We start from the raw sequence: 25,531 nt of genomic DNA on the forward strand, positions 1-25,531 counted from the left end.
CTGGGGAGTCTGAGTGGCTGTAGGAGCCAAATCAGACCAGATGAGTAATGAGGTGTGTTATGACTCTAAGGGTGGCACAACCTGGCCTTCACTCCTGATCTTGGAGCTGATGTGAAGAGGCACCTTATAAAGACAGAGCTCGGAAGAACTGGTCCTGGCGCAGTGTGAACAGGTGATAAACATAAAAGGCTTGATTAATGTATTGCCATGAGCTTCATGTCACACACATCCTGAAAGCTCATAGACCACAGGTCTGCACATATGGAAACCCAGGCTGCAGTGGTGTTACTGACACCCTGCTCAAGAACCTAACCCCTTGTTATCCATGTTAATTGATGGGGTGGCCATAAAGTCCAAGTCACTAATGACTTGAGATCAACATACAATCTAAACAGCCAATTAGAAAATTTACAGACTCTGGTTTCTAAACGTTTACAGCTAAAGTTAGGGTGACTGTAAAACCTGCTTGATGTATATGTAGAAAAACACAGGGCTTAAACTTTGCAGTTCGTCTTCAAGTGGAGTAAAAGGTGTTAATTAAAAGGTTCTGGCCCTGTGAAAATTCTTCTATTCTACCAAACCTAGGTTTATTAAGCTTAACGGTTGACTGAAGCTGGTTTATTTCATTGAGTATGTTGTCATTTGTCACGATATTGACTATTACAGTTTCTCTTCATTACTGACGCACAATAATAACATCCCAAAACAATGTGAATGCTTCATTAATTTCTTATAGAGGAACAATTGAAGTTTTTTTTTTTTTGGTTCAATTTTCAATCTATCATAACACTGGGCACATGATATATTTTTTTCCTTAATGTAAATGAGTGACTAATAATTTTCTGCTTAGTGCAATTTTCTTCACAATTATATAATAATGATAATTACAGAACATTTAAAGTCATTTACAAAAATGTTACAGGATTTGAAGTGTGCATCAGAACATCATGAGCAAAAGCAAAGTTTTAAAATATGGCAAATTAATTTACAGCTATTGTGAACTTGTAGGAAGCAACATTGTTTAAACGCAAAAAGGCTTCGATCTCAGTGAACTAACAAATAATGAAGGAATTTTTATTCATGAAGGACGATGGGACAAAATGTTTCTTATATAACCCTCTGTGATTGCAAAACATGATAGCTGTATGACCTATTTAATGGCGGACAATAGATTTTTTCAGACACACAATTTTTGCTACGGCTTTGCAACTTTCAATATAACTATAAAAGAGACAAAAAACGATATTGGGTCATTCTTTAATAAGCAAAAAATGTAACTGTTGGAGAAATGCTGTGTTGTAAGAGGATGCAAACAAGATGACATATAAAGCATGTTTTACAATGTCAAACCAATAAACTGCACTAAAACATGAAAAATACATTGCTTAAACAAAATTAACAAGCATTTTCATTTAATTACCACCTGAGAGATGATGGTAGGTCATTCTTTTGTACGTCCTCCTCCGCAAAACACAATTTATTTTTAATATTTTCAATACTTTAAACATCTGAAACACCAGGTTCAGGTTGGTAAATGTACAGGCTGTAGAATTTACAACAGTTTAATCAGCTTTAGCTCACCTGAATACTAAACACACAAGAGATATATTAAAAGAATAAACCCTGAAAGTAGGCCAGAACAACAATAACAATAATTATATTTATCAAACCATAAACTTCGAGGCAAAGACTGAAGAAACAAAAACAGCAAACTCTTAACGTGTCTCCTACAAGAAAACAGAAACATTAAATATTTCTATGCAAGAGCGAGGGATGTAGAACAAGAAAAACACATACACAGATAAATCTATACACCGGCATGACTCAAGCTTTGTAAAATGGTCCAAATTGTGTGTTATAGTATCTCTGTACATACAAAAAAAAAAATCCAACAACTGAACTAATTATTGACAGTTTGCTCTTCTGTAACCTTTTTTTTTTTTTTTTTTTTTAAACACAAAGTCACTCCGAAAAGGAGAAAAATAAATTATAATCTGATAGGCCTAGAAAAATAAACATTTCTATAAAACCTTTCCTGGACAATAATCTTTTGGTTTATTGTTGCATTAACAAAGTGCTCAATAGTTGCAAATATTCATGTTCAAATCATGGCTTGAGCCCCAAGACTGTTCTCCTTTAAAAGAATAAACACATTCATTATAAGGAAAATGCTCTGGTCACTGTTTACTCTTTATCACAGAATGGAGCATTATGAGACAGGATAACTTTAGTCTTTACCTCCAGCTAAGTTTAACAGCATTGGGTAGCAGTTAAATGCTGTTATATTACAACAAAATCTTGTAATCAAGAAAGAAAAGGTGGCAACTTGGGTTCCTTAACATGAGAAGTGTTTGGTCCCTTATCTGGGTTTATAAATTATAAGTCTAGTATTCATCTACGTTACATAGCCAAATGTTTGTGGACACCTGACCATCATACCCATACATTCTGGTTTAACACTTTTCTTGTTCTTGTCTAGTCTCCGTTTCTGTTATAACAACTTCAATTCTTCAGGAAAGGCTTTATTAGATTTTGGAGCGTGACTATAAACCCAATTGTCTATTCAGCCACAAACACATTAGTGAAATCAATGATCATTTTAGACAAAAATGGCTGGGGTGCAGTCGTCATTCCAGTTCATCCCAAACATGTTCAGTGGGGTTGAACTCAGGGCTCATGCAGGCCACTTAATTTCTTCCACTGCAATCTTGGCACTATATCTTCATATACCTTATTTTATACACAGGAGCATTGTCATGCTGGAACACGTACAGGCCTCTTACTTCCAGTGAAGGCAAATTAGACTGCTTAAGTATACAAGGACACTTTATAGAATTATGTGCCCACATATGTGTGATGGTCAGGGCTCCAGCTACTTTTGGCCTTATGTTGTACATCTTTAACAGACTTTGTGCACACATTTGTGTTTAAATACCTTTTTCTTAAGCTGATTGAGTGAAAGTAAGCTCAAGCAACTAGGAATCCTGCAAATACAGACACGATACCAGAAATCGATTGTGTCGTGACCTCATATAAATAACACAATGTTAATGGACTGGTGGACACAGTTCATGTGGATTGATATTACTGAATGCTACCCAAACTACACAGAAGTGGAATGAATGTGAGGAGAAAGAACAGGTCTGTGAAGTCTCCCTGCCACAATTCTGGTGTGTGTGTATGCGTGTGTGTGCGTATGCGTGTATGCGCGTGTGTGTGCATGTGTATGTGTGTGTGTGTGTATGCATTCGTGTGCGTATGCATATGCGTGCGTATGCGTGTGTGTGTGCGCATGTATCCGTGTGCGTGCGGGTGTGTGCGTGCGGGTGTGTGTGTGTGTGGGTGTGTGTTCATGTTCCACTAAAACTCTTGGTCTTTACTTTATAGAAAAAACACCCAAAAGTGGAAGTAAACACTAAGCTCTCACACTAATAAAAGTACAGAAACAGTATTATCATTTTCAGGATGTTAAAGATGTTTATGGAAACTTTTTAACAGTTTAATTGCTCAAAATTGACCTGCTGCTATTAAATTTGAAGAGATTTATAATGGACCCACTTCAACCTTTAGGATAAATGTAGAATATCTAAATGACCACGTACATGTATGCAAATCAACAGTGACCTTTACACTGACCTTCCAAATGCACCTTGGTATTAATCCTTAGTTTCCAGAAATCTTTAACGTGTCTATTTGGATAAGAGATTAAATGCCAACCATTTTCTTTTAGATCACTGTTAAGAAAGGCAGATTTCTGTAGTATAGAGTCCCTATAAAGCTAGAAATCTGAAAAAACTACTCATCTTTGTTCTGCTCATGTGAAGTCTGTTTAATCTGCCGGGAATGAACTATAGCTCCAGCCAGCAGCTGAGCTTCGAGTGCTACATGGAGGTCTGACCCGCCCAGCTCCAGCAGCGGTTCCAGTCCAGGCACTCGTCTCTCACCAGCCCCCAGATCCCTGCGTCGCCTCCTCAGGTCCATCTCTCCTTCCTCCCTGCTCTTCTGTTCTTTCTGAGGTCCCTCTTCTTGAATACCCAAATTCACCTTTAAGTCCCTACCTCCTTTCTTCACAGGTTGTGGAACTCCCTCCGCTTTACGAATGACCTCATTCTGATTGTTGTATTGACTGTCAATTACCTTCTGCAGCTGGAGCAATTTTTCCCTCTGCTCCATCAACTTCTGCTCCTGCTCAGCCTGCTTTACAATTTCTTCATCAAGCCTGGCCTTCTCATTTTTTAACCTCTCTGCTTCCACCCTCTCTTTCTCAAGCCTCTCATTCTCCAGTCTTTCCTTCTCGAGCCTCTCCTTTTCCAATCTTTCCTTCTCGAGCCTCTCATTCTCCAGTCTTTCCTTCTCGATCCTCTCCTTTTCCAATCTTTCCTTCTCGAGCCTCTCATTCTCCAGTCTTTCCTTCTCAAGCCTCTCATTCTCCAGTCTTTCCTTCTCGAACCTCTCCTTCTCCAGTCTTTCCTTCTCGAACCTCTCCTTCTCCAATCTCTCCTTTTCAAGATGTTCTTTCTCAGCTTCCAGCTGGGCTAACCTTTGTCTTACTCGCTCTTCCTCCTTGGCGATATCGTCTGAATGAAGCTCTTCAAGCTTATGTTTAGGAGTGTCAAGCTGATGCTGGCGTAACGGCACCCCTCGTGCCCCAAGTTCTTTCTGGGTGTTACCATCTCCATGCACTGCAACCTGCGGAGGCTGTTTCTCCTGTTTGACTTCATCTTGTGCTGGGTTAAATGGCGCAGTATTCTTTTTGCTCTCTCCTGCTTCTTCCAAATCACTTTTTATAATCGGGTCTTTCACTGGTTGCATTTGAGCCTCAGCTACAGGAGCTGCATTCTCAGGTTCCTGGTGGTTGTCTGAGAACTGTTCTGCGGCTTTCACCTGTCCATCTCCATCTGCTTTGTCATTCTGCTTCATTTCACCTGCATCAGCTGCAGCATCACCTAAATACAATACGTGTTGATTATTGTACTGTATATAGACATACATTGTGGTCCAAAGGTCTAAGACCACATTGAAACTTTAGAATTGTTTTTTTCTTTTTCTTTTTTAAATTGGAAATAATCAGAAGATTTTTTTTGTTTTTGAATATTTGAAACAAATAAAAGTGAAACTTGGACAATAAATATTTCTGCACCATTTTGAATTCCATATTTAAATAAGTAAAAATGTTTTATTGACCATTGTAACTGCTTTATACAAAAAGTCAGATTTTTTTCAAATCTAATCTCTTGAAGCATGTGTTCCCATGCAGAGGTGGGTAGTAACGAATTACATATACTTCGTTATATTTACTTGAGTACATTTTTTGGGTAACTTGTACTTTTTGAGTATAATTAAAGATGCGTACTTTTACTCTTACTCAAGTAGATTTTTAGTGCAAAAACTTTACTTTGACTTCGCTACAATCGGCGGCGTAACTCCGTTACTCAAATGGTAATAAATATATTAATAAATAATAATTCGTTTATATGACAAGTCTCTCGAAACGTTGGAGAGGCTGCTTCACGAGAGTAGCCTATGCTGCGCATCCCCCTGCTGAAGTTTAGCACGCCTTTAGTTGGAAGATGATGGCTGAAGCAGAGGAAGACGTTTGCGCTTTATCAAAAGGCAGATCACCCGTGGCCTCAAATTAATTCTATATTTTCACTCCAAGATGTAAAAAATAATAACTTTATAATGCGATGCATTCTGTGTGCACTAAAACAGACATCGCAGCTTACAAGAATTCCAGCTCCAACCTAAAAAAGAACACGCAGCGGTAAGTGTCAAAATTATGCCTATTTGATGGTAATTTGGTAACTATGGGCACTTTGACCTTAACATAATACTACATTTCACACACTGTCTGATTGTTTTCCCTCATATACGCTCTCGTGCAATCCTGTGAACACTACAAACAACACGTTCATGAACAAACGTTCATTATGAGCGTCTGCATTTTCATATCCATGTTCCACAAAATAAATTGAATTGCATGCTGTAAGACGTTTTGCATTTATACGCAAATCCTGACATCTCACTTAAGTTTTTTTTGACTAAGTTTTTCCACTAAAGTGTAGAACATCTACACAATAAAAACGGGATTATATTTTGTTTTATCCCTACCTAAAGAATACATGTACTTACTTATAAAATGTACCAAATGTAAGAATAAAGTAAATTATTCTTAAAAGGAGGAGCAGGTTAGCCCAGCACATCATTCATTTACATCATTTTATTTATATATATTTCACACACCTCTCCTTAAAAGTCTCTTCATTCTGCTAATATAAAACACAGGTTGGTGTGCGTGTGCGTGTGTGTGTGTGTGTGTGTGTGTGTGTGTGTGTATGTATATATATATATATATATATATATAAATATATAAATAAACACACACACACGTACACACACACTTCAACCTGTGTTTTATATTAGAATAAAGAGACTTTTAAGGAGAGGTGTGTGAAAGCTCTCCAAGTAGTTTGAAAATCAGGGTTTTTGCTTCATATCAGTCAGATGAGAAGTAACTAGTAACTAACTACTTGAGTAGTTTTTTCATCGGATACTTTTTTACTCTTACTCAAGTAACTATTAAGATTGTTACTTTTACTCTTACTTGAGTAAGTATTTCCATAAGTACTTGTACTTTTACTTGAATACAGATTTTGGATACTCTACCCACCTCTGTTCACACGACACACATTTGATCTTAGTCGAATGTAAATATTTTGCCCAAAATCTTGGAATCCATGTCAGCTCAAGTGCACGCTGTCATTAAAGCAAAAAGAGGACGTACCAAATCCTAATAGAGTCTGAAATTCATGTAATGAATATATATATCAGAGCTTCTTCTTTTCACTTACATTGTTGTGATTATTATAATTTGTAATAAACTGTTGTATTAAAGTAGAAAAGTATGCAAAATTGAAGCATTTTCACTAGTGCTCTCAGACTTTTGGACCACACTGCTTGTGTGTATAAACTCTTGAAAACACATTTTTATACCATCTTAGTATTGGATGCTTTTAGTAAAGCTTTTGGTATAGATTGAATTACTGGGGACTCAAAAAGGCTTTCAAATAACCTGCAGCTTTGGGTTCCTCCTCTTCATCCTTTTTCTGATGGATCTCTTTGTGCTGCTCCTCAATTACAGCCAGGAGTTTCTCCTGTTGGTCTAGCAGCCTCTTCTGCTGCTCTTGCTGCTCTTTGATTACCTGCAGTAGCACAGCATGGTCCAACGCTCCCTCTGAAGTAAGAGATAACATAAGAGACATTCAGAGACATTTGTAGTCAAAATGAATAGCTGCTGGTATTGTAGAGCTAAGTAATATTAATTATTTGATTTGCCTTTATTTAGAGTTAGGAAATTTAAGTAGAGGCTAACTAGGCTACGTGTAACAAATAATAACCACGTAAGCATTCATGCGTTCTTTCAAAGGTTAATGAATCAATCTGCATTAAACATTTAGTATTTCCACTATGAACCTCTTCAAAGTGTCAGAACAAATCACATCAAGATCATCTGGTTGTTAGTAGAATTGTTGTTCTCTCAGGAACACAAATAAATTAAAAACAAGATATTTAGGAAAGGAGTTAGAGTGGACAGAATAGTGTAGCGTTAGGTGACGGTGTCTAAGGTGCTACTGTCAAACACAGCATGTTAGATGTCAAAGGCTAGGGCGTCATACCTGCGACGATCTTTTTAATCACTGTGTCAGGAGTCCATGGCACAACAGAGCAGTGGAGGAGAGACAGAAAGAAACAGAGTAAAGAGTGCCTTAAGAGTGCCTTTATAAAAAAATCAAGCCAAGCAAAAGAAACAGAAGTAAGATTCACTGTGCTTTTGCATGCTATTTCATCGTGATAACCCAAAACACCTGTCATGCAGGGTCAGCTTTTAGTTACTTTACAAAATAACTTGAATCAGGAAAAAGGAATTGAAAAGAAATGACCTATTGACTAACATATTTGCAGGTTAACAAAACTGGTTAAAAACCAAGAGAATACATATATGGATATACAAAAAAATTTAACATTTACACTTTTACACAGTAACATGCAATTTATGTATTTCGTAAACTCTTCGAAATGATATGCAAAAGACTAAAATAAAGGATGGTGTAAATGACAACAAAGGTTTGTCTTATTACATTTAATTCTACTCATGACAACAGAATGCTCTGGTCCTGGTCCACTGTTTGGTCTAGGATCAGCTGAATCTGACTCTTCCATTAGAGCAAACTTGTTTACCTTCCATCTTGTCTCCATCTCCTTCATTGGTGTCCTTCCCATCCGTTTTTTTCTCTTCTTTATGCTCTTGATTGGCAGCCACATCATGCACCTCAGCCAAATGGCCTGCTGGGTCAGGGTCTATACAGTGGATCAGTCAGTGAGTGAGGTTAAATAAGCACATTAAAAATCCCTAGTAGTTTCAACCATTTCAGACCAAGCAACATTCACAAGTGTCTCAGTGAACTGGTGACAGAATTCGATACAGTATGATTCAATTCAGTATAATTTCATTTGTCCATCACGGGAAAGTCTTCAGGGAAGAAGGCTTTATGCTTTCCGGTTTAATGGTAACTTGAAACCTGTGCTTTTGTGTCTTATTAATAGTAGGGAACAAAGAAAGGCAGCTAATAAAACCTAAGTGACAGAAGAATTAACTTGTATCATGGCAATATTTTGTGGCAGTGTTTCACATATAGAAGGTCCTTTTATTTGTAATAGTTCTAAGCTTATAAATCAAGGCAGCTGACTTGCAGATTGTATGAATGATTTTTAAATTCAAATGTTTTCACATTTGTTTTTACACCCCTACTTAATATATTCTGAAATGTTGTTTATAGGTACTCACGTTTAAGAGGCTCAGAGTCAGCGACTTGTTTATCATTTTCCTCTGATTTCTTAACAGCTTGCAGTCTGTTCTCAGCTTCCTGCTCTTTCACTAAAGATAGTTGTTCAGACTTATGCGCCATTACAACTAACTCTGGCTGCTTCTGTTCTTCTACCTTCTCATGGATCTCATTGGACAGGTCCTGGGCCACATGAACCTTTGCAGCATCCTGCTTTTTCTGCACCACCTCATTCTTGCCTCTATCTTCTGCCAGCTCCTGCTGCTGGCCTGCCCCCTGTTCTGCCATCTCTTCCTCTGCAGCAACTTGATTCTTTTCTTCATTGAGCTCGTGCTGGTTCTTGCGCTTCTCTATGTGAACCTCGTCATGAGGGTTGGGTGGTTCATGGCGGTGAGCTTCACCATCAGGCACTGCAACTTCTGGGATAGTAAGGTAGCAAATATGGGACGCGCTCACAAAGACAGACTTTGCCCAAGTTACACAAGTTTACAAAGATTGTTGCTCATCATTTTTTTAACATCAAATCAAATGATGTTAAAAATTAATTGAGCTAATTAAAAAAAATTAAAAATTGTACATTTAAGGTCTTAAATGAGTAGAAACTGCTAGGTCTAATAACCTTGCTTCTTTTCTTCTAACTTCATTGTTATAAAGCAACTGCAAACTTCAGAACACCTATTTTGTAATTATCAAGGATCTGTAGGATTTTGTATTTTATTTTTACCGTGATTATAAAAATAAGAATGTACAACAAATGGGTTGTGCAAGCTGGCATCTTTAATTTACTGAATTACCTGGTCCAGGACGGTCCAGTTGAACCTCCTCGAGCTTCTTCCTCTCAGGCACTTCCATAGGTACTTTTATCTGTGGCTCCTTTTCCTCTGTGCTCTTTACCTCCTCTGCAGGCAGGATCTGGTCCACAGCCAGAATAGGTTTGTCTGGTTTTCCTGCTACAACTGGGGTTTGATCAGCTGAACAGAGAGAGAAAGGGATAGAGGATACTTTGGATTACGGCTAAAAAGAGCTGTACGAACACCTCAATGACATCAATGTCAGTTCTTTCAAAGTGACATAACATGCTTATGATTTCAGTGGACCGCAATGCCTTTTAAAGCAGATACATACATCTCTGGTCAACATATCTCTCAGAATTTTTAGAATGAATTTATAATTCACTTGAGAGAAGCAAATGCTTCGATCAGCAGGTGGCAGCAGAGTATGTGTGACCACCGAAAACAGATACTGAACCTGGAATTCTACTTGAGATAAGCAATGGATAGATGGATAGTACTTTCCATATAACCTTGCCATTTGTCCTAAGGTTAAAAAAAAAAAACAGAAGCCTTTGAATATTTACACTCTTCAGTTCCTTTATCCTGGGGCTATGGTTTTCTTCACAGCACCAGGCCAGGTATTTTAAGATCCATTTTAGGTTTTGTTGCCTTTTAATCCAGCGCAAGTAAAAATTAATTAAATGAAAACTGCGAGAAGCAAGCCTAAATATTTACATAGTAAAATGAATGATGAATGGAAATGAATTTATCCACTACATTTACATTTTATTAAACGATTGAAACCTATATTGTATTGATCAGATAAGCTACTGTGCTGAAATTCAGAAATCAAACTGTGTTCAGTTTGCCCACCATGGCCTCCAGGGAAATAACACAGCAGGGAGGAGTGAGCAAGGACAAGAACATAGCACAAAAAATGTGAAATGCAAAGCATGGAATTTTGGTGTCCTGTGCCTGCAGACGCACTTCTTCACGTCTTCATGGTTATTCTACTCACTCCCCCGTTCACACTCACTCATGCCCTGAGTCCTGTGTGTCCACACAGCTGCCCTCACCCACATGCCGTAAACAGGAAACAGGTGTGGAAGTGGGTGTCCACTCAGTGATAAATGCCAGTGTCAGTCAGAGGGGGGTGGGAGGAGGTAAAGTGTGATGGGAGGGAAAAAGAAGGAAAACAGCAAATAGAACACGAGAGGAAAGAAGAGTGTAAGGACATAAAGCTTTCTGAACTGCCCTTGTGCAGCTTTTTTTTTTTTTTTTTTTTTACAACCCTCGTCCCTTTTTACAGTAGGGGGAATTTGAGTCCCTCCATCATTTCCTTTGCCCTATTCTGTATTTGGATGCCCTCCCATCCCTCTCTCCCTCAGCAAGAGTTTGAGCAGGAAAACGCCAGCGGCTGTCTCGCTACTGCTCTGGGACAGAGCATGTTTAGGTTTGAAGGGCATCTTTTAGGTCACAGCAGCACAAAAAAGGAGTTTGTCCTGCTCAGTCTACACCAGCCTTTTCTTTTTATGATCCGTTTCTCACTCGCTATTTCCTTCTTTTTCAATCTGCATTTGAAAATCTTTGTCCCATTGGTCTCCTTCCTCTCACTCTCTCATTTCCTCTCTCCACATCATTGACTTACCAGGATGTTTGGGCAGCTCTGGCACAGCAACAACAGGCGGTTTGTCATTAGTATCAGAGACGATAGCAGGAGGCTGTACTTTATCTGGCTCACTGGAGATGGACATAGTGGTGAAGGTGCTTAAGAGTAGAATCCCAAGCCCAACCAACAGAACCAGCTAGAGAGAGATAGAAAGAAAGAGAGAACAAAGCTAAATTTGTATTTCCTTTCTTTGTAGGATTAATAACATTTAAAACTAAACTTAATCTATTAGTGAAAGCTTTACCAAACATGGTATTTCATCACAAGTGACACAGGTTGCTTCAGGCTACTTGGCTTAGAAAAAAGGGCCACTATCCTGGCAGGGGGGTATTACACTCTTATGCCAACCCAAACACCTGCTGTGGCCATTATGGACCAAAAAAAAATTCCAAATTATCTTTTATGCATTCCCCTAAATTAGGACAAAACCCTCTTGGACAGTCTCTATTGGCTGGCAGACTCACTGGGCAGCCATGGTGATATAGAGATGATACAAGAGCCTGTGACCACCAGCAATGGGCAAAACATGTCACATCCGCACGGCAGTATGTAAATGAACACCAAGGTGCTGCCTACTCTGGACTAAGGTCAGAGATGGAGCAGAAAGAAGAACAGTGACAAACCTAAAATACATACAAGTCAATATCTGTACATTCCTCTACACTAACAGCAGTCTCTTAGCTTACAAATGTGTGTATATGCTCTCACATTTGAGCATTACTCTGTCCCCATTTCAATCATTTCATACAGAGACATAAAATATTCTCATTTCATATTCTGTAAATCAGCAGTACCTGAGCAGCAAGGCCATTCTTCATGATCTTTCTGTATATGAGAGCAGGGCAAATGAAGCAGATCAAGCTGCCCATAGTGGCTCCAGTCAAACCTAGGATTGTCTCCACTACAACACACACACACACGCACAGACACACACACACATCAATCATGCATTATAACCCATTCGGTAATAATTCACAGACAAATATATATAAAATGGCAGACTTAAATAAAACCAACATATTCAACAAAAGTATCTGAAGAATTTTGGATCTAAACAGCCAAATCGCTGTTGTTATCTTTTCTCCATGGTGGCCCCATGTCACCATTCTGGGCTTAAAGCCCATAAAACATCTTTCTTCTAGGAGCAGCCATATTGTTTTACTCAAATTTATGCCCTACGGTGTCTGTTTACCTACAGCTGGATTTGTGGCTACAGCGACACTGGCAGGCAGTGGAGCCATCACTGTAGACAAAGCTATGCTTCCTTTTCATTACCATCTGAGTACCTCACCCTCTTCCAGTATATTAGATTAATTGGGTTCACAGAGCAAAGCAGAACCCATGTCAACAAAAGCTCTGATGTATGAATAAAACATAGATCTTCTTCTCCCCAAAACATGTGTCTCTTTTATCTTGCTTTGCTATAAAGGAATGAACACTGCAGAGTTATAAAGTTTGCTGTGATGGAGCATCTGTTACCATTTTCAAGAATGGACTAAAGTGGAGTGTGATGTCAGCAAAGGTGACTGTGCCATTAAGGCAAAGATGACTACACTTGAGTTGTAGAGATTTAAACAGAACAAAGATACTGTATATGCGCAAACAGTTAAGCCGACATTCATACATGCAGACACTAACCATTAGGGATGAGGATACCGCCCAGCATAGTGCCGAAGACGATACACAGGGTAATGCTCTTGAAGCGAAGGGGCGGCATGTACCCACCGGCAGCAAAAGTGCCATCCTTCTGCTGAAAAACACCAAAAAATACAAGCACATGCAGTGGCAGTTCAACAGGCAGTTACATAAGAATACTTGTTTTAGTGTTTATGTTCCTAAAAGGACCTGCATAAAATTACGTTTTCTCAATGGGACAATACCCTTCAGTGTGTTGGCAGAGTTTGCCTCTCTGTGCTGGCACCCAAGCTGATTCAGCACAGCGGCAGTTACACAGCGAGCCAGTGTCTCAGCAGCTTTATGGAGCAGCTCTCTCATTCTCTTCATCAATCATACACTTTTATGCCCCTCCTGAATCTGTCTGCTGTTGCTGCTGGCTAACTCCTTATATTATGGCTCCTATTGCCACCGAGATCTTAGAAGACTTTAAACTTGAACTGGACCCTGAATCCACCAAGAAGGTACACGCCAGAATGATAAACGAAGCATTCGTAAAACATACTGAGAGTCTGTTTAGTAGGAATTCTGACATGGATCACGTTTCCCAAAGCTATTGTGGTGCAAGATGCCATAGTCAAAAGTAAAGCTAGGGTACAGTCCTGTCTTACCTGCTGCTCAAATAGCATGGTGTTGATGGCCTGCCTGCAGGGCAGGATCATCATGGGGAATCCCACGGCCACTGACATCATGAAGCCCACTCGGATCATCTCCGTCACAAGGTTAGAGGGAAAGTTCATCAGCACATTCCCCTCTATGGTGTCTGTAAAACTTACATAGCCAAAGAACCCAACCTGTAATAAAGAAAAGGAAATAAAGACAAAAATTAAAAACACGAGATTATAAAACACAGAATATTCCAATTTCAAATATATTATTGTTCATTGCATTCATTCTTTTTTGACTACACTCTGCAGTAATATCACTTATAATATTACTCCAGATGGTGCAATGGTAGTGTTTATATGTCAAAACAATAGTGCAGAGCTATGCAAGAAACATATTTTTTTCAAAGGTCTTTTGATCCCATTGGCCCCTGCACGCTCACAGTAAAGAGAAAAAGCAACAGAACCCTGCTTCTCAAATCGGCCTTGATCTATCCACAGAGGTAAATAAAGGGTTCCTCCAGGAACAACACCATACAAAAGTCCTTGAGCGTACCACAAATCTCCTGCACTACCCTGTACACAGCCCCTCCTTCACTGCATTTGTTCAGGGTAAGAAAGCAAGGGGGCTATGAAATACAAAAGTGGAATTGCAGGAGCAGCTGAAAAACACATGAAAGCACTATTGTCTCTCAAGGTAACGTTTATTTGCTGCTGTATGAGAAATAGAACAAAGAAATCTGACATGGTCTTAAATAACATTCCACCTGAAAATATTTATTGAGGACTAAAAGAGGGTGGTGTCGGAGACTGATGAAGTGGGCTGATGTTTATGTGGTGGAAGAAAAGTGCCATTCAGACTGTTTCTGTCATTCGCACTTGAAGCTATTTCTTTCTGTTTAAACTGAAATAGTATGAGGGTGCTGCCACACTGAGACAGAAGAGAGTAATCACCTGAGGCAATAGATGGAAACTACAGACGCCTGATCTCTCCAGAGGACTAAGGAGGACTTCGGGTCTGCCATGAATGGCCTCTTAATTAGTGGCGTCTCCTGATGCTTTTATCATTTCAACCACAATAACCAAAAAACCAAATGTGATCCTCTAATGCTGAATGCCATGAGAAGTAAGGAAATAAGAATGAACATTTCTGTAGAATACTGAAAATAAATGTGAACAAACAGAAAACAGGTAAAGCAGTATTAAGTAATGTATTAAAGGTGATATGATTCAGAATTTCTGAATTTTTAAGTGTGACCGAAAAAGAATAGCTTTCTCTACCAATTGAGTGATATTAAATCACTTAAAAAAATATATATATATATATTGCCTTGAAAATTACAATTTCAGTTACTACACTCTTTTCACCCAAACCATTGGCAAAAGGCTAAAAAAATTTTAGTAATAAAAGCTCTGAATGAATTTATTGGAGCCTTAAGCTAATACAGGTATTATTTTCAAATTAGACAAGAGCCTCCTGATAAATAAACCAAATTCTACGGATAACTTTAAATACAATTTGGAAGAAAGCAGCAGCACAGCAATTTCACATTAAGATTCACATTAAGATTAAGATCTGTAATTTGCAGTTGGAAATGCACTAATTTGCATGTATGAAAATGCTCAGTGGGATAAGCGTTGTTCTTTTTTTTCTTATTAATTCCGTGCAGAAAGCTTGCTTCACTGAGAAAATAACAGATGCTATAGATGGTGTGGGAAACAGGATGCTCACTACTAGTGAATTTCCTGGGAATGTCCCGTAAGAGGACTCTTGTGGGTAAAGGTACACAGCACTTTAGGGGAATATATTTAACGTTTTCAATTCAGAAGAACTGTTCCTGTTATTTATTAGAGTTTTCTTTCTTTTGAATGTATGTAAAGAAATGCTCTAACAAAGCAGCCTTCATCTTCCTCATAAAACATATTTAAGGAAGTTCATAAAGTAAACATTTAAACAAGCACAGTCTAAATGAGCAGCTATTACTAGGGTGTATTAGAGTTTCAGTCTGCTACACTGTGAAATAGGAATAAGACAAGTGTGTAAAACTAATCATTTTAATCTAGTCCCTGGTGTAGTAAAGGGGAAATGGGAAAATATGTTCATCTAGCATAGATCTACACCATTGCTGTCAACAGGAAACCAGAAAACGAGTCAATATCACCATTTTTAAGCTATCGCTTGAAATAGAAACAAGATTCTCACACACACACAAATACACACAAATACACAAACGGATACATACTGTGATGTAAAAGGTGGTGACAACGTTGAGAGAAGATGTGAAGATGGTGCTCATTCTTTTGACTGAAGGCTCATCAAGGCTGTCGTAGGTAGGCAACACCTGCCTGTGGAACAGAGGAGCTTTTTTTTTTTTTTTAAACTGAACACATCAAGCCCCCCACAAACACACCCCCACAAACACCACAAAACTCTCTGACTGTTTGTTCTGCACTTTAATGAGAAATTATTGTAAAAGCACTATATGAGTATTGAGTGTCACACGAATTCTATTTTACGTACATAAATTAAACATGCTATACTACTATGAAACATATTTAGCTAAAAGGTGTCAGCAAATAAAAGAAAAGCAGGAATTTGATAGAAAAGCTCAATATTCGTTTCACACAAACTGAAGACAAAACCTATAAAAAGAGAAATTAGGGAAAAGACAAATGATGGGACGGGCAAATGATGAACAGCTGGATATCTCTGGGAAGCACAAGGGGAAAAAGCACAGAAAAAGGAAAAAAAAAATCCATGTGTCATCAAGACAACTAATAAAACTAGAAACCGATGAAACATTAAATGGTGAATTTACTATGGCTATATATTAGCGACTAAAGTGCGAGCCAGATTTTTAGAACGTTATAAAGTTTTCTGCCAGGTCGGGCTTTTGTTTGGGTCCTTTTTCTTTTGCCCACTCACTGCTCTCTCTCTCCATTTCACACACACACACAATCTGAGCACATTCTCAGTTTTATTGGAATATACAGCACTGTGTTATGTGCTCTTTACCCAAAGCCTGGTGTGATGCCAGAGGCCAGCCAATCTCATAGCTGGAACCCACTCATAATAAAACCCATGGACAGGGGGAGATGTAAGAGAGAATCACTTTCACTGAGTAGTACCGACAATCAATTGCATTTATAGCCATCCTACAAGCACAGCACTGAGCCTCTTTTATCAGAAACACTAAGAATGAAATAGTAAACCCCCACCTTACCAGATTCCGAAGGAAAGGGTGCATTGCAGCAATTACTTCAAAGTGCTAAAATAAATTTGTTGACACTAATTATTTTGTGATTCAACTAAAAGATTGCACCTACTGGAAAGTGTTACTGAAGTGTTTCTCAAGTGTGTATATATATGTCATGTCATAAGTGTTTTATGACAGAAATAACATCGGTGTTTTCACATTATAGTGCCAACACCATACAGTACTAAAACTGGGATTAAACTGATTCTAATCATTTTTGCATGTCAGTTTTATTGACATCTTTACACAATCTACCTTCTAGATCCATATTTTTCTCCCACCAGGAAATAAGGTATTAAGCTGTATATGATTTTTTTGATGTGAGATATAGGGCATATTATTGCGAAATAAACCTAATTAGAAATATAAACAGTGTGCTGAAAGGGCTGCTTTGTGGTCACATTGAGTCAAATGTCCTTACACAAGGGACGTTCGCCTTTGCTCTAATGACTGGCATAAGTGGCATCATGTGTCACACTTTCTGACCACTGTCCAAAGAGCCTGAGCCAAGCGTCACTCATCACCCTAAGAGTTGTGTGTTTGTGTGTGTGTAGAAAGAGGCTAACAGTTTACTAGGGCTGTATTACATCATTGCACGCATTAACACTGTAACCCACTACTTATACTTCCTTCACTATATCACCATCACACACACACACACACACACAGAGTCCTGAAGCTCTGACACACCTCTCACACAGTTATGTTGACAGGAGGAAGCAGGCTGTGAAAGAACATGCAAATGAAGAATGAGAGTGAAGGGGTGCTGAATGAATAAAGATGAATAGAGAGAGAACACTTAGTTCTCCCTTTCAAAACACTGACTCAGGGGAACCTAGACTATAGTTTTACAACAACATTAACAACTACACAAAAGACAACAACATTCACACAAGAAAGCTAGAAATCAGAAAGATTTAAAAAGATTTTTGATGCATCTTCTAACTTCACCCTACCCTGGGAAAATGAGGAGCACCACAGAGAACCCCGGTGTCGGGAACAGAATTCAGAGTAAACAGAAGTTAAACCAAATGAGGCAGTGCCTTATGGAAAGTTTTGTGGTTTTATTACACTACCTATTATGGGCCATTATGAGATTAATCGAGTACACTAGATGTTCTCCACTACGGATATCAGTACATTATATAACAAAAAGTCATTCCATATGAAGGCTATGTGAAAATACTTGTTAATCTGAGCAAATACGGCACAAAGCTTTCATAACTCTCCCTCTACAGAATAAGGAACACACACCTTGGAATTCAACATTAAGAAATTGAGAAACAGTTAAGACAAACGTGAGGCACAAATAAAATTTTCTCTGTGTAATGTGAAGACAGAACCCCACATCTCACAGCTGAAAAGTTGGCTGTCAAGTTGTCAAGGGCATATACATGATGTCCTATGTTAAAAAAATTTTAAGACAGGTCAAAATGAATATAACTAGCTGGCTTAACTAGTTAGCCTTAGTTACCATGTGTTAGCCTAGTCAAATATGATTCCTGGTAACCTAACCATGGAACACCGGAGCACCCTGGTGCTTTTTTTTTTGGCTACTTGGGCCCTCACAGCTGTAAATCTAACTGTAACATCATTAGACAATAAACATGTTCTTCTGGAAGTTCTAAAAGCCAAAAAACTGCAGTAATGTGCACTGTCTATGACTAATTCAGAAAGATGCCAAAATGTTTTTCTTTAGAACATGATCCGCAAAGCCTATGATACTGTGTAAACTCTGTTAGAATGGAGTGCTTGATTAATGGTGACTGCAATGGCAAAGATCATTTATCGCAGTGAGAAAGTTAGTATCATTAGTACCACACTGCAGTATTCCATGTTAGAAAGAAAGGAGAAAAGGAATGATTTTTGCTGATTGTTTTTGCAGAAGGAGTTCAGTACAGCCGCTGCTAGCAGTTGGGGTTCATTTTCTCAGTGTTCAACACCCGACACACCGACAGCTTCCAGATTCCTGCTGCCTAAATCACATCAATATCACACACTCAGACTGATTCTGAGGGAAAAAAGCTCAACACCTGCACTGGTGTTTTTGCACAATGAAAAAATAGAGCCCTGTGATAGCCAACATTTACTAGTTTATCCCTATGAAGTGACAACGACAGAAAAAAAGTCACTACAGCCCATCATGTAGAGAGGAGAAGGGAAATGGAACAGGGAATGGGGAGTACTTACGACTGACAGGCGAATGCCATGCCACAGATAGGGATGCAGCGAAAGACGCCGTCCCAGCGTACGTAAATGACCCTGCTGAGCCACAGGCCACTGAGGAGGCCATGTTTGAAGGATGAGAGCACGATCTGTGGTGAAGGGGAAAGCAGTAGGGTTACAGCACGTCCCATTATGAAAGAGTTTGAGTGGAAGATGAGGGGAAACAAACTTTGACCAGGCCATCACATTGGCCGTTAGAAAGAAAGGAGATCCCTAGTTAAAGAAGAGAAGAAAAAAAAGGCTGATAAACAATGGCGAAAGTTTCAGTTCCACGAGTGACGGATTCAGCTGTATCTGTGCCCTCCCTCACTACAAGCCTTGCTATTTTTAACTTACTTTCAATCTACATTGCCAACCACTTGGTGAAATCAAAAATAAGAAACAAAACATTCCCAGAGCAAAAAAATGGTGAAAAAATATTCTCTGTCACAGGAAAAACAAAGGATGAAATGAAAGAAGTGACCAAGAGTTAACCATATTCCCTTAACACTCCAGATTCCATCTCTTCACTGAACCACAAGCATAAGCCATGTTTAGAAAACCATAGAGAATATCCTTTTACACACTCACATACACTCAGACAAGTGAGACTCAGATGAGTTTAAAACATGATGTTTGATTGTGTGCAGGTGGAGAGAGTAAGGGGAATTGGGGGGTGATGCAGTGATCAGGTTGAATCCATGATGGTAGAATGCCTCGGTCCAGGGCATAGGCTACTTACGGGTGGCAGCAGAAGGTAGTGGCGATAATTGGCAGACATTGCACGACCCCCTTGATGCGCCACAGATGCACGCTGTCCACCCATGACCCACTGATAATGCCGTAACGCAGAGAGGACAACACTATCTAGAAGCAGCCGAGGCAGCGCCCATCAGGAAGGCAGGGCACATGAGGAGTAGAGTGGTTCAGAGAAGGGGGCAAAGGGAAGACACATTAAGGTTAGAGGGTTAAAGGCCAGACCATCACAGGCCTGGAAGGGTTCTTGCCCAGCAAAGTGGCTCAAGTATCAACACATTACAAAGCAACTAAAGGCATGGCCTGAATCTACACATTAAAAAGCTGTCAGATGATTTGATGACAGTTAAGCTAAGGACATAAAAAAAGGATGACATTAAGCATCAGATACAACTCTGTAAAACTATTGTAACAGCACTGTTATTGCAGTTGGTAGCGCAGCCAGAACACATTATATCAGATTTAAACCATTATCAAGACTGAATTATGAGTCATTTATGCCTAGCCATGCCATTACATGAAACGAAACATTATGATGCACTAGCTGTGACTGAGAAACATTCATTAGCTTGTGATGGATTAATCTTAATATTACAGTAACTTTTTCTAATATATGCGTAATGCCTTTCACTAGAGGTTTGTATTGTTGCAGGGAGCAAAAGAAGTTTAAGCCTCTCAAAACATGAGGACAACTTTTAAACATGTCAAGTGAAAAAAACAAACAAACGATCAATATGAACCAGTGAGGCTCTGCACCCATACCAAAGATTTGTAGCTTGCAATCAGAATCATTTACAGTACACTACATAAAGCTACATAGGAAACACCAGGTGAGAGAATTCTGTTAAGCAGTGATTTCGTGAACAATAAATGTCCAGAGATACTTTAACATCACAGTTCTCAAGACATGCTGGCCCACAGGACGGGAAAAAGGAGAGCAAAATGACAAGCGGCACGAAGGCTGAATAAAATTCAAAATGTTGCACACACAATCTTATAATCACTAGATAGTGAAAGCTCCTTTCTTAAGTCAAGTGTGGGTATAAGCAATACATAAAACATGTTAAAATACAAAACTACCCTGGACCTCTTTAGAAGATATAAAATAAACCAAGTATGTTTTGACTGCCCATTCCCTCAGGGTAAAATACAAAAAGCCCTTAACAAATGTTAATACCATAAAATCACAGCAGAGGAGCTCCACGTTATTGAAAACTATAATGTGAGCGACTCACCGTAAACATAAAGAGTGTGTAGAAGATCAGTGCCATGGCTGAAAATGACTGGATAGATGACATCATGTTCCTCTGCAGACTCAGAGGTAGCACGATGAAGAGTGACACAGCAATGAGCAACAGGACACGGAAACTGCGTGTTACCTGAGGAGGTAAGGGGAACGTGGTCTAGCATCACATATCTCAGATAAAGAGGTAAATATAAAGCTCTGCTCACATTTAATGCATCTGCTCAATACAACGTTTGTTAATTATCATCATAATTATGAGAAGTGATATGCAACAGAGCCCTCAAACAAATCACTTCTGTTCAATTTTCCAAGCATAATCATCATCATTTAATGGATGTTTGATCCATTAAAAAAATAAAAGAAAATAAACATGTATGGACAAATTCATAAAGGCTGATCTTTGACCAAAACACATTCCAGGTTGATCAGATTTGTTTGTGCTATTTTAATCCATGTAAGAAACCTTATTTTATGTAAGAAACATAATTTCTGAACACAGCACAGCATTTTGAAGCAATGTTCCAGATAATCAGACCATCAAGACAGAATTAAGCCAAATGCGACTTCTGATATAGCTTGTGTTACACTGGTCTAAAAGGAAGGAAATGCTTACCTGGAGGCCTAAAAGTTGGGCAAAGAAGTTTGAACCAAGGTCTGCAATGACCACGTAGAATGCAATGCATGTTCCAAGCATCAGGCCTATCATACTATTATATCAGAGAGACAGAGAGAGAGAGAGAGAGAGAGAGAGAGAGAGAGAGCGAGAGCGAGAGAGAGCGAGAGAGAGCGAGAGAGAGAGAGAGCGAGAGAGAGAGAGAGCGAGAGAGAGACACAAGGTTTTCAAAGTCTGATTGGAATGATTAGGTGGAGAAAATATCTTAAGTAATGATCACATATCTGACCTCAGCTCCACAAGTGCCTTTCCTGGTTTACCAAATGCATGAAAAGCTGCAGAGAAAAAAATATATTTAATCTGTACACAGCTGTTGTGGTATTTGAGTCTGAATAAACAAAAAGAATCTAAATATGCAGAGCAGCCACTGTGAACCATCAACAAGTTTGTGTTGCCAAATGTCACTTTCAAAAGGTCAGCGGTGTGTTTGTCATTCTTACCCAGTCCAGCATAAGTCCTGCGCTTAGTGTTGCTGGCTGCATGGACCAGAAACATGCAGGACTGATGGGTCATCCATGAGCAGAAGACAAGCAACAGAGTGCCTAGAACTATACCACACTAAAGAAAAGAAGAAAAAACAGATATTACATGAGACTGATTAAAGGATTTTTCCTTGTTAAAACACAAGCACACGTTGTTTTTTAGCTGACAGGCCTACACGATTTGCCTAAATTTAACATTTTAAATGACGCGCCTACTGCAGTCTAATCACTACCTGAATATAAACACAAATTTTGTAATGGTGGGATGTCATTTTCTTCCTCCACTGGAACAGAATAAATAAAAAAATCACTGTACCTCTAATACATATTAATACTCAATATGTTTACAGATTATTATTTGGTACCTGAGACTGATTCTGATATTGCCATTAGTATGGCAGATGAGCTCAGACTTCAGCTGTAAGGATATCATCTCGTTTAATAGCAGTATACTTAAAGACAAATCCTTTAGTCTTGTGTACAGGCTTTGTTGTGTCAGTCTACATCACATTTATTCATGGCATTAAATGTCAGTGGACCCCCATGGCCTGTTCATGAATTGGCATGCATCACAAATGAAAAATTAATCAAAAACTATTAATTGGCAGACCAACATTTTTTAAGAACACTATACTAATTATGGCGAGGGACTTCCTTTGCTCACAAAAAAAGCCTAAACAGTCCTTTGATTGACATGATTGCATCATGCAAATCTTGCAGATATTTTAGAGGTGTACATTCATGCCGTGAATTTCCTGTTTTACCACAAGCCATAGGTGTTCAATTGGATACAGATCTGTTGACTGGAGAGACTAATGAAGAACACTGAACTCTGTCATCTAATTGTTCAAGAAACCAGTTTGAGACAACTTTTGCTTTGTGACATGGTGCATTATCATGCTGGACATAGCCTTTAGAACACAGTAAACACAGTCAGCGTCAATATTTGTATAAGCAGTGGCATTCAAGACTGATTGTCTGAATGACTGGTATTATTAGACCCAAAGTGTGCCAAGAAAACATTCGCACACCATTTACACCACCTCCATCAGGCTGGACTCCAGCTCTGGACTCCATGAATTCAGGCTGTTGATGCCAACTTCTGACCGTACCATCTGTGTGCCTCAGCAGAAATTGAGGTTCATCAGATCAAACCACTTATTTCCAGTCTTCAACCTTCCACTTTTGGTGAGCCTGTGCTAACTGCAGCCTCGTCTTTTTGTTCTTGCCTAGCAGATGTGGAACCTGACATGTGATCAATGTGGTCATTCTCTGTTATTCTTTCTCATGTTGAGTCCATGTCAGCAGAGCAGGACTGGATGCTTTTTCTTTATTCCATAATTCTCAGTAAACATTGTGCATGAAAATCCCAAGAGTTCAGAAGTTATAGAAAATCTCAAACCAGTCTGTCAAAACAGTCAATTGCACTTTTGCACAATACTTTACATTACCTCATGCGACTGCTGCTATAATACTGTGTTTATTCCAGTATTTCTGCACACGCAACACTGATTGAACATACAGTATTTACACTGGTCTGCGCTGTATTTGTTTATCGTCTTGTATATTGTCTTCTGTGTGATGTCTTGTATTTTTGTCTTGTCTTGCACTGTTTGCGCCAGGTTGCACTTAACGTGTCTCTGACTAACACTTAAATCCTTATAGCTCTGTCTTTGTTTTATGTAGCACCACAATCCTGGAGAAACATGGACTGTGTACTACAACAGCTATATATGGTTGAGATGACAATAAAAATCTTTTTGACTTAACTTGACTAACATTTGTAATAATAACCGTTTTTTTTCCCCCTGTTCGGATGGTCGATGTGAACATTAACACCTGAAGCTCTCGGACTGTATCTGTAATGTTTTGTACATTTTAACGCTGCCATATGATTGGCTGATTAGACAACTGATTAAATACAAAGGCGTTTCTAATAACTGTACATGTGAATGAGTGCATTAGGCATAGAACAGATTGTAATGAAGCTAGGACTGTAGTGTAGAAACACTTAAAATCTTCCTGTTTACCTGTTTGAAGCAGAAAGGCATGGTCAGCACGCTGACTCCTACAATGCTGTTTACCACGTTCATTATTAAACCCCAATTAGACGACGTCATTTTAGCTTCCTTCAAGGGTTTATACAGCCTTTATACTCGAGTGTTTTGGGACAGACAATCAGCACTGGTACAGAGTTGTAGCCTTTGTTTTTATTCTGATGTAAATCCAGGAAGGTCCCTGTGTGTAAGTGAGGTTTCCTGCAGTGACGTGGCGCTCTGTTGTGAACAAACAACACACACTGAAGGGCAAAATATACACAATACGTACATATTTAACCTCTGAGACACAAAGCGTTTTAATTAACAGATCTGGAATAACTTCAAAAAGCCAAGCAACACAAAACAGTGTTAGTCACATGAATAATAAACGGACAGTTATTACATACCACGTCCTCACTTCCCATCAGACATCATTTCCTATGTTACCATCGGTATCGTTAAAGTGTTTCATTTCCTAGTTTGTCTAGTAATAACAAGCCGCCAACTGCTCGGGTTCAAATCGAACCTGGTTATTAATGCACGCGTTATAACTGGGGTAAATACTTTAGAAAGAAACTTCACGATTCCGTATCCAATAACAGTGTTTCCTCGATGCGTAACCAGGAAGTGAGTCGACAGCATCAGGCACCTGTTATGTGCTGCCCCTTGTGGCCAGGAGGAGAAGAAGAAAAAAATCCATCCTTCATGATACCTTTTCTGTAGAATAGGATGTTAATACAAAGAAAGGCTGAACATCCAGAGTTCTCTTGCACACAATTCATAATTGATAAATGCGAATTATTTCCGCAGTCTGTTCATCGTCACTTAATTCTTTACGTGGCGTCGTTTCGTTTAGATAGAGATACGGGCAGGAAAGCAGGAAAGGGAAACAGGAGTGAAGGATGGTGTTCTGCAACAGGAGCTTTGTGGAATCCAGGCAACAAGCACCTCCTGCAGTGCTAGTGCCACAGCTGGAGCAGTAAGGTTGTGTCCGGTGTACACCAACTGGGCATTAACATAGTCTCTAAGGACAGGATTTGAGACTGCAGATTTACAGAGTAGGTTTAAATGGAAGACAGGAAAAGTCTGGCTATTGTATACCACTGGCCTCTGAACCAACCTGACTATTCAGCTTATTGGCTGGAGGGGCTTGTCAGTCCACACATAATCCCTGAAAACTGGAATTAGGTCCCAGCAGAACAGGAGAGAAAGGGGCAGGACTATGGACCAGTGGGGCAGAATTCTGTGTCAGTTTAAGGGGTACTCTATCCAGGATGAAATTAGACCCAGGCATCCGATTGAACTGCTG

The 25,531-nt window shown here is 39.1% G+C and overlaps 1 protein-coding gene across 4 annotated transcripts; it reads right to left on the reverse strand.

Annotated features, from left to right (window-relative positions):
- Positions 1-1,240: 1,240 nt before the first annotated feature.
- slc38a10 (solute carrier family 38 member 10) lies at positions 1,241-24,863 on the reverse strand. Of its 4 annotated transcripts, none has more exons than XM_060857305.1 (18): positions 24,630-24,863; positions 24,214-24,459; positions 22,142-22,259; positions 21,931-21,976; positions 21,642-21,735; positions 21,018-21,161; positions 19,012-19,136; positions 15,808-15,910; positions 13,571-13,753; positions 12,924-13,035; positions 12,080-12,186; positions 11,265-11,421; positions 9,638-9,814; positions 8,846-9,262; positions 8,239-8,358; positions 7,677-7,697; positions 7,073-7,234; positions 1,241-4,946 (listed from the first exon to the last, which is right to left on the reverse strand). In XM_060857305.1, exons 2-18 carry the CDS (start codon positions 24,301-24,303, stop codon positions 3,796-3,798), a joined length of 3,327 nt encoding a protein of 1,108 aa, XP_060713288.1. In that variant the 5' UTR covers positions 24,304-24,459; positions 24,630-24,863; the 3' UTR covers positions 1,241-3,795. The 4 variants fall into 4 exon arrangements, with proteins under 4 accessions (XP_060713288.1, XP_060713298.1, XP_060713308.1 ...); XM_060857315.1 differs by lacking the exon at positions 19,012-19,136 and adding an exon at positions 19,769-19,893; XM_060857325.1 differs by lacking the exon at positions 7,677-7,697.
- Positions 24,864-25,531: the final 668 nt, after the last annotated feature.

This window comes from Tachysurus vachellii, chromosome 2, assembly GCF_030014155.1.
Source record: "Tachysurus vachellii isolate PV-2020 chromosome 2, HZAU_Pvac_v1, whole genome shotgun sequence".
Classification (NCBI taxonomy): Eukaryota; Metazoa; Chordata; class Actinopteri; order Siluriformes; family Bagridae; genus Tachysurus; species Tachysurus vachellii.

Bases quoted from the DNA above. Each gene is read 5' to 3' on its own strand.
- slc38a10 (XM_060857305.1), bottom strand. From the start codon at position 24,303: ATGACGTCGTCTAATTGGGGTTTAATAATGAACGTGGTAAACAGCATT. The intron at 21,162-21,641 runs GTAAGCATTTCC...TTACCTCCTCAG, and splicing joins CCCAACTTTTAGGCCTCCAG to GTAACACGCAGTTTCCGTGT. The intron at 8,359-8,845 runs GTGAGTACCTAT...TCCACTGTATAG, and splicing joins TGACTCTGAGCCTCTTAAAC to ACCCTGACCCAGCAGGCCAT.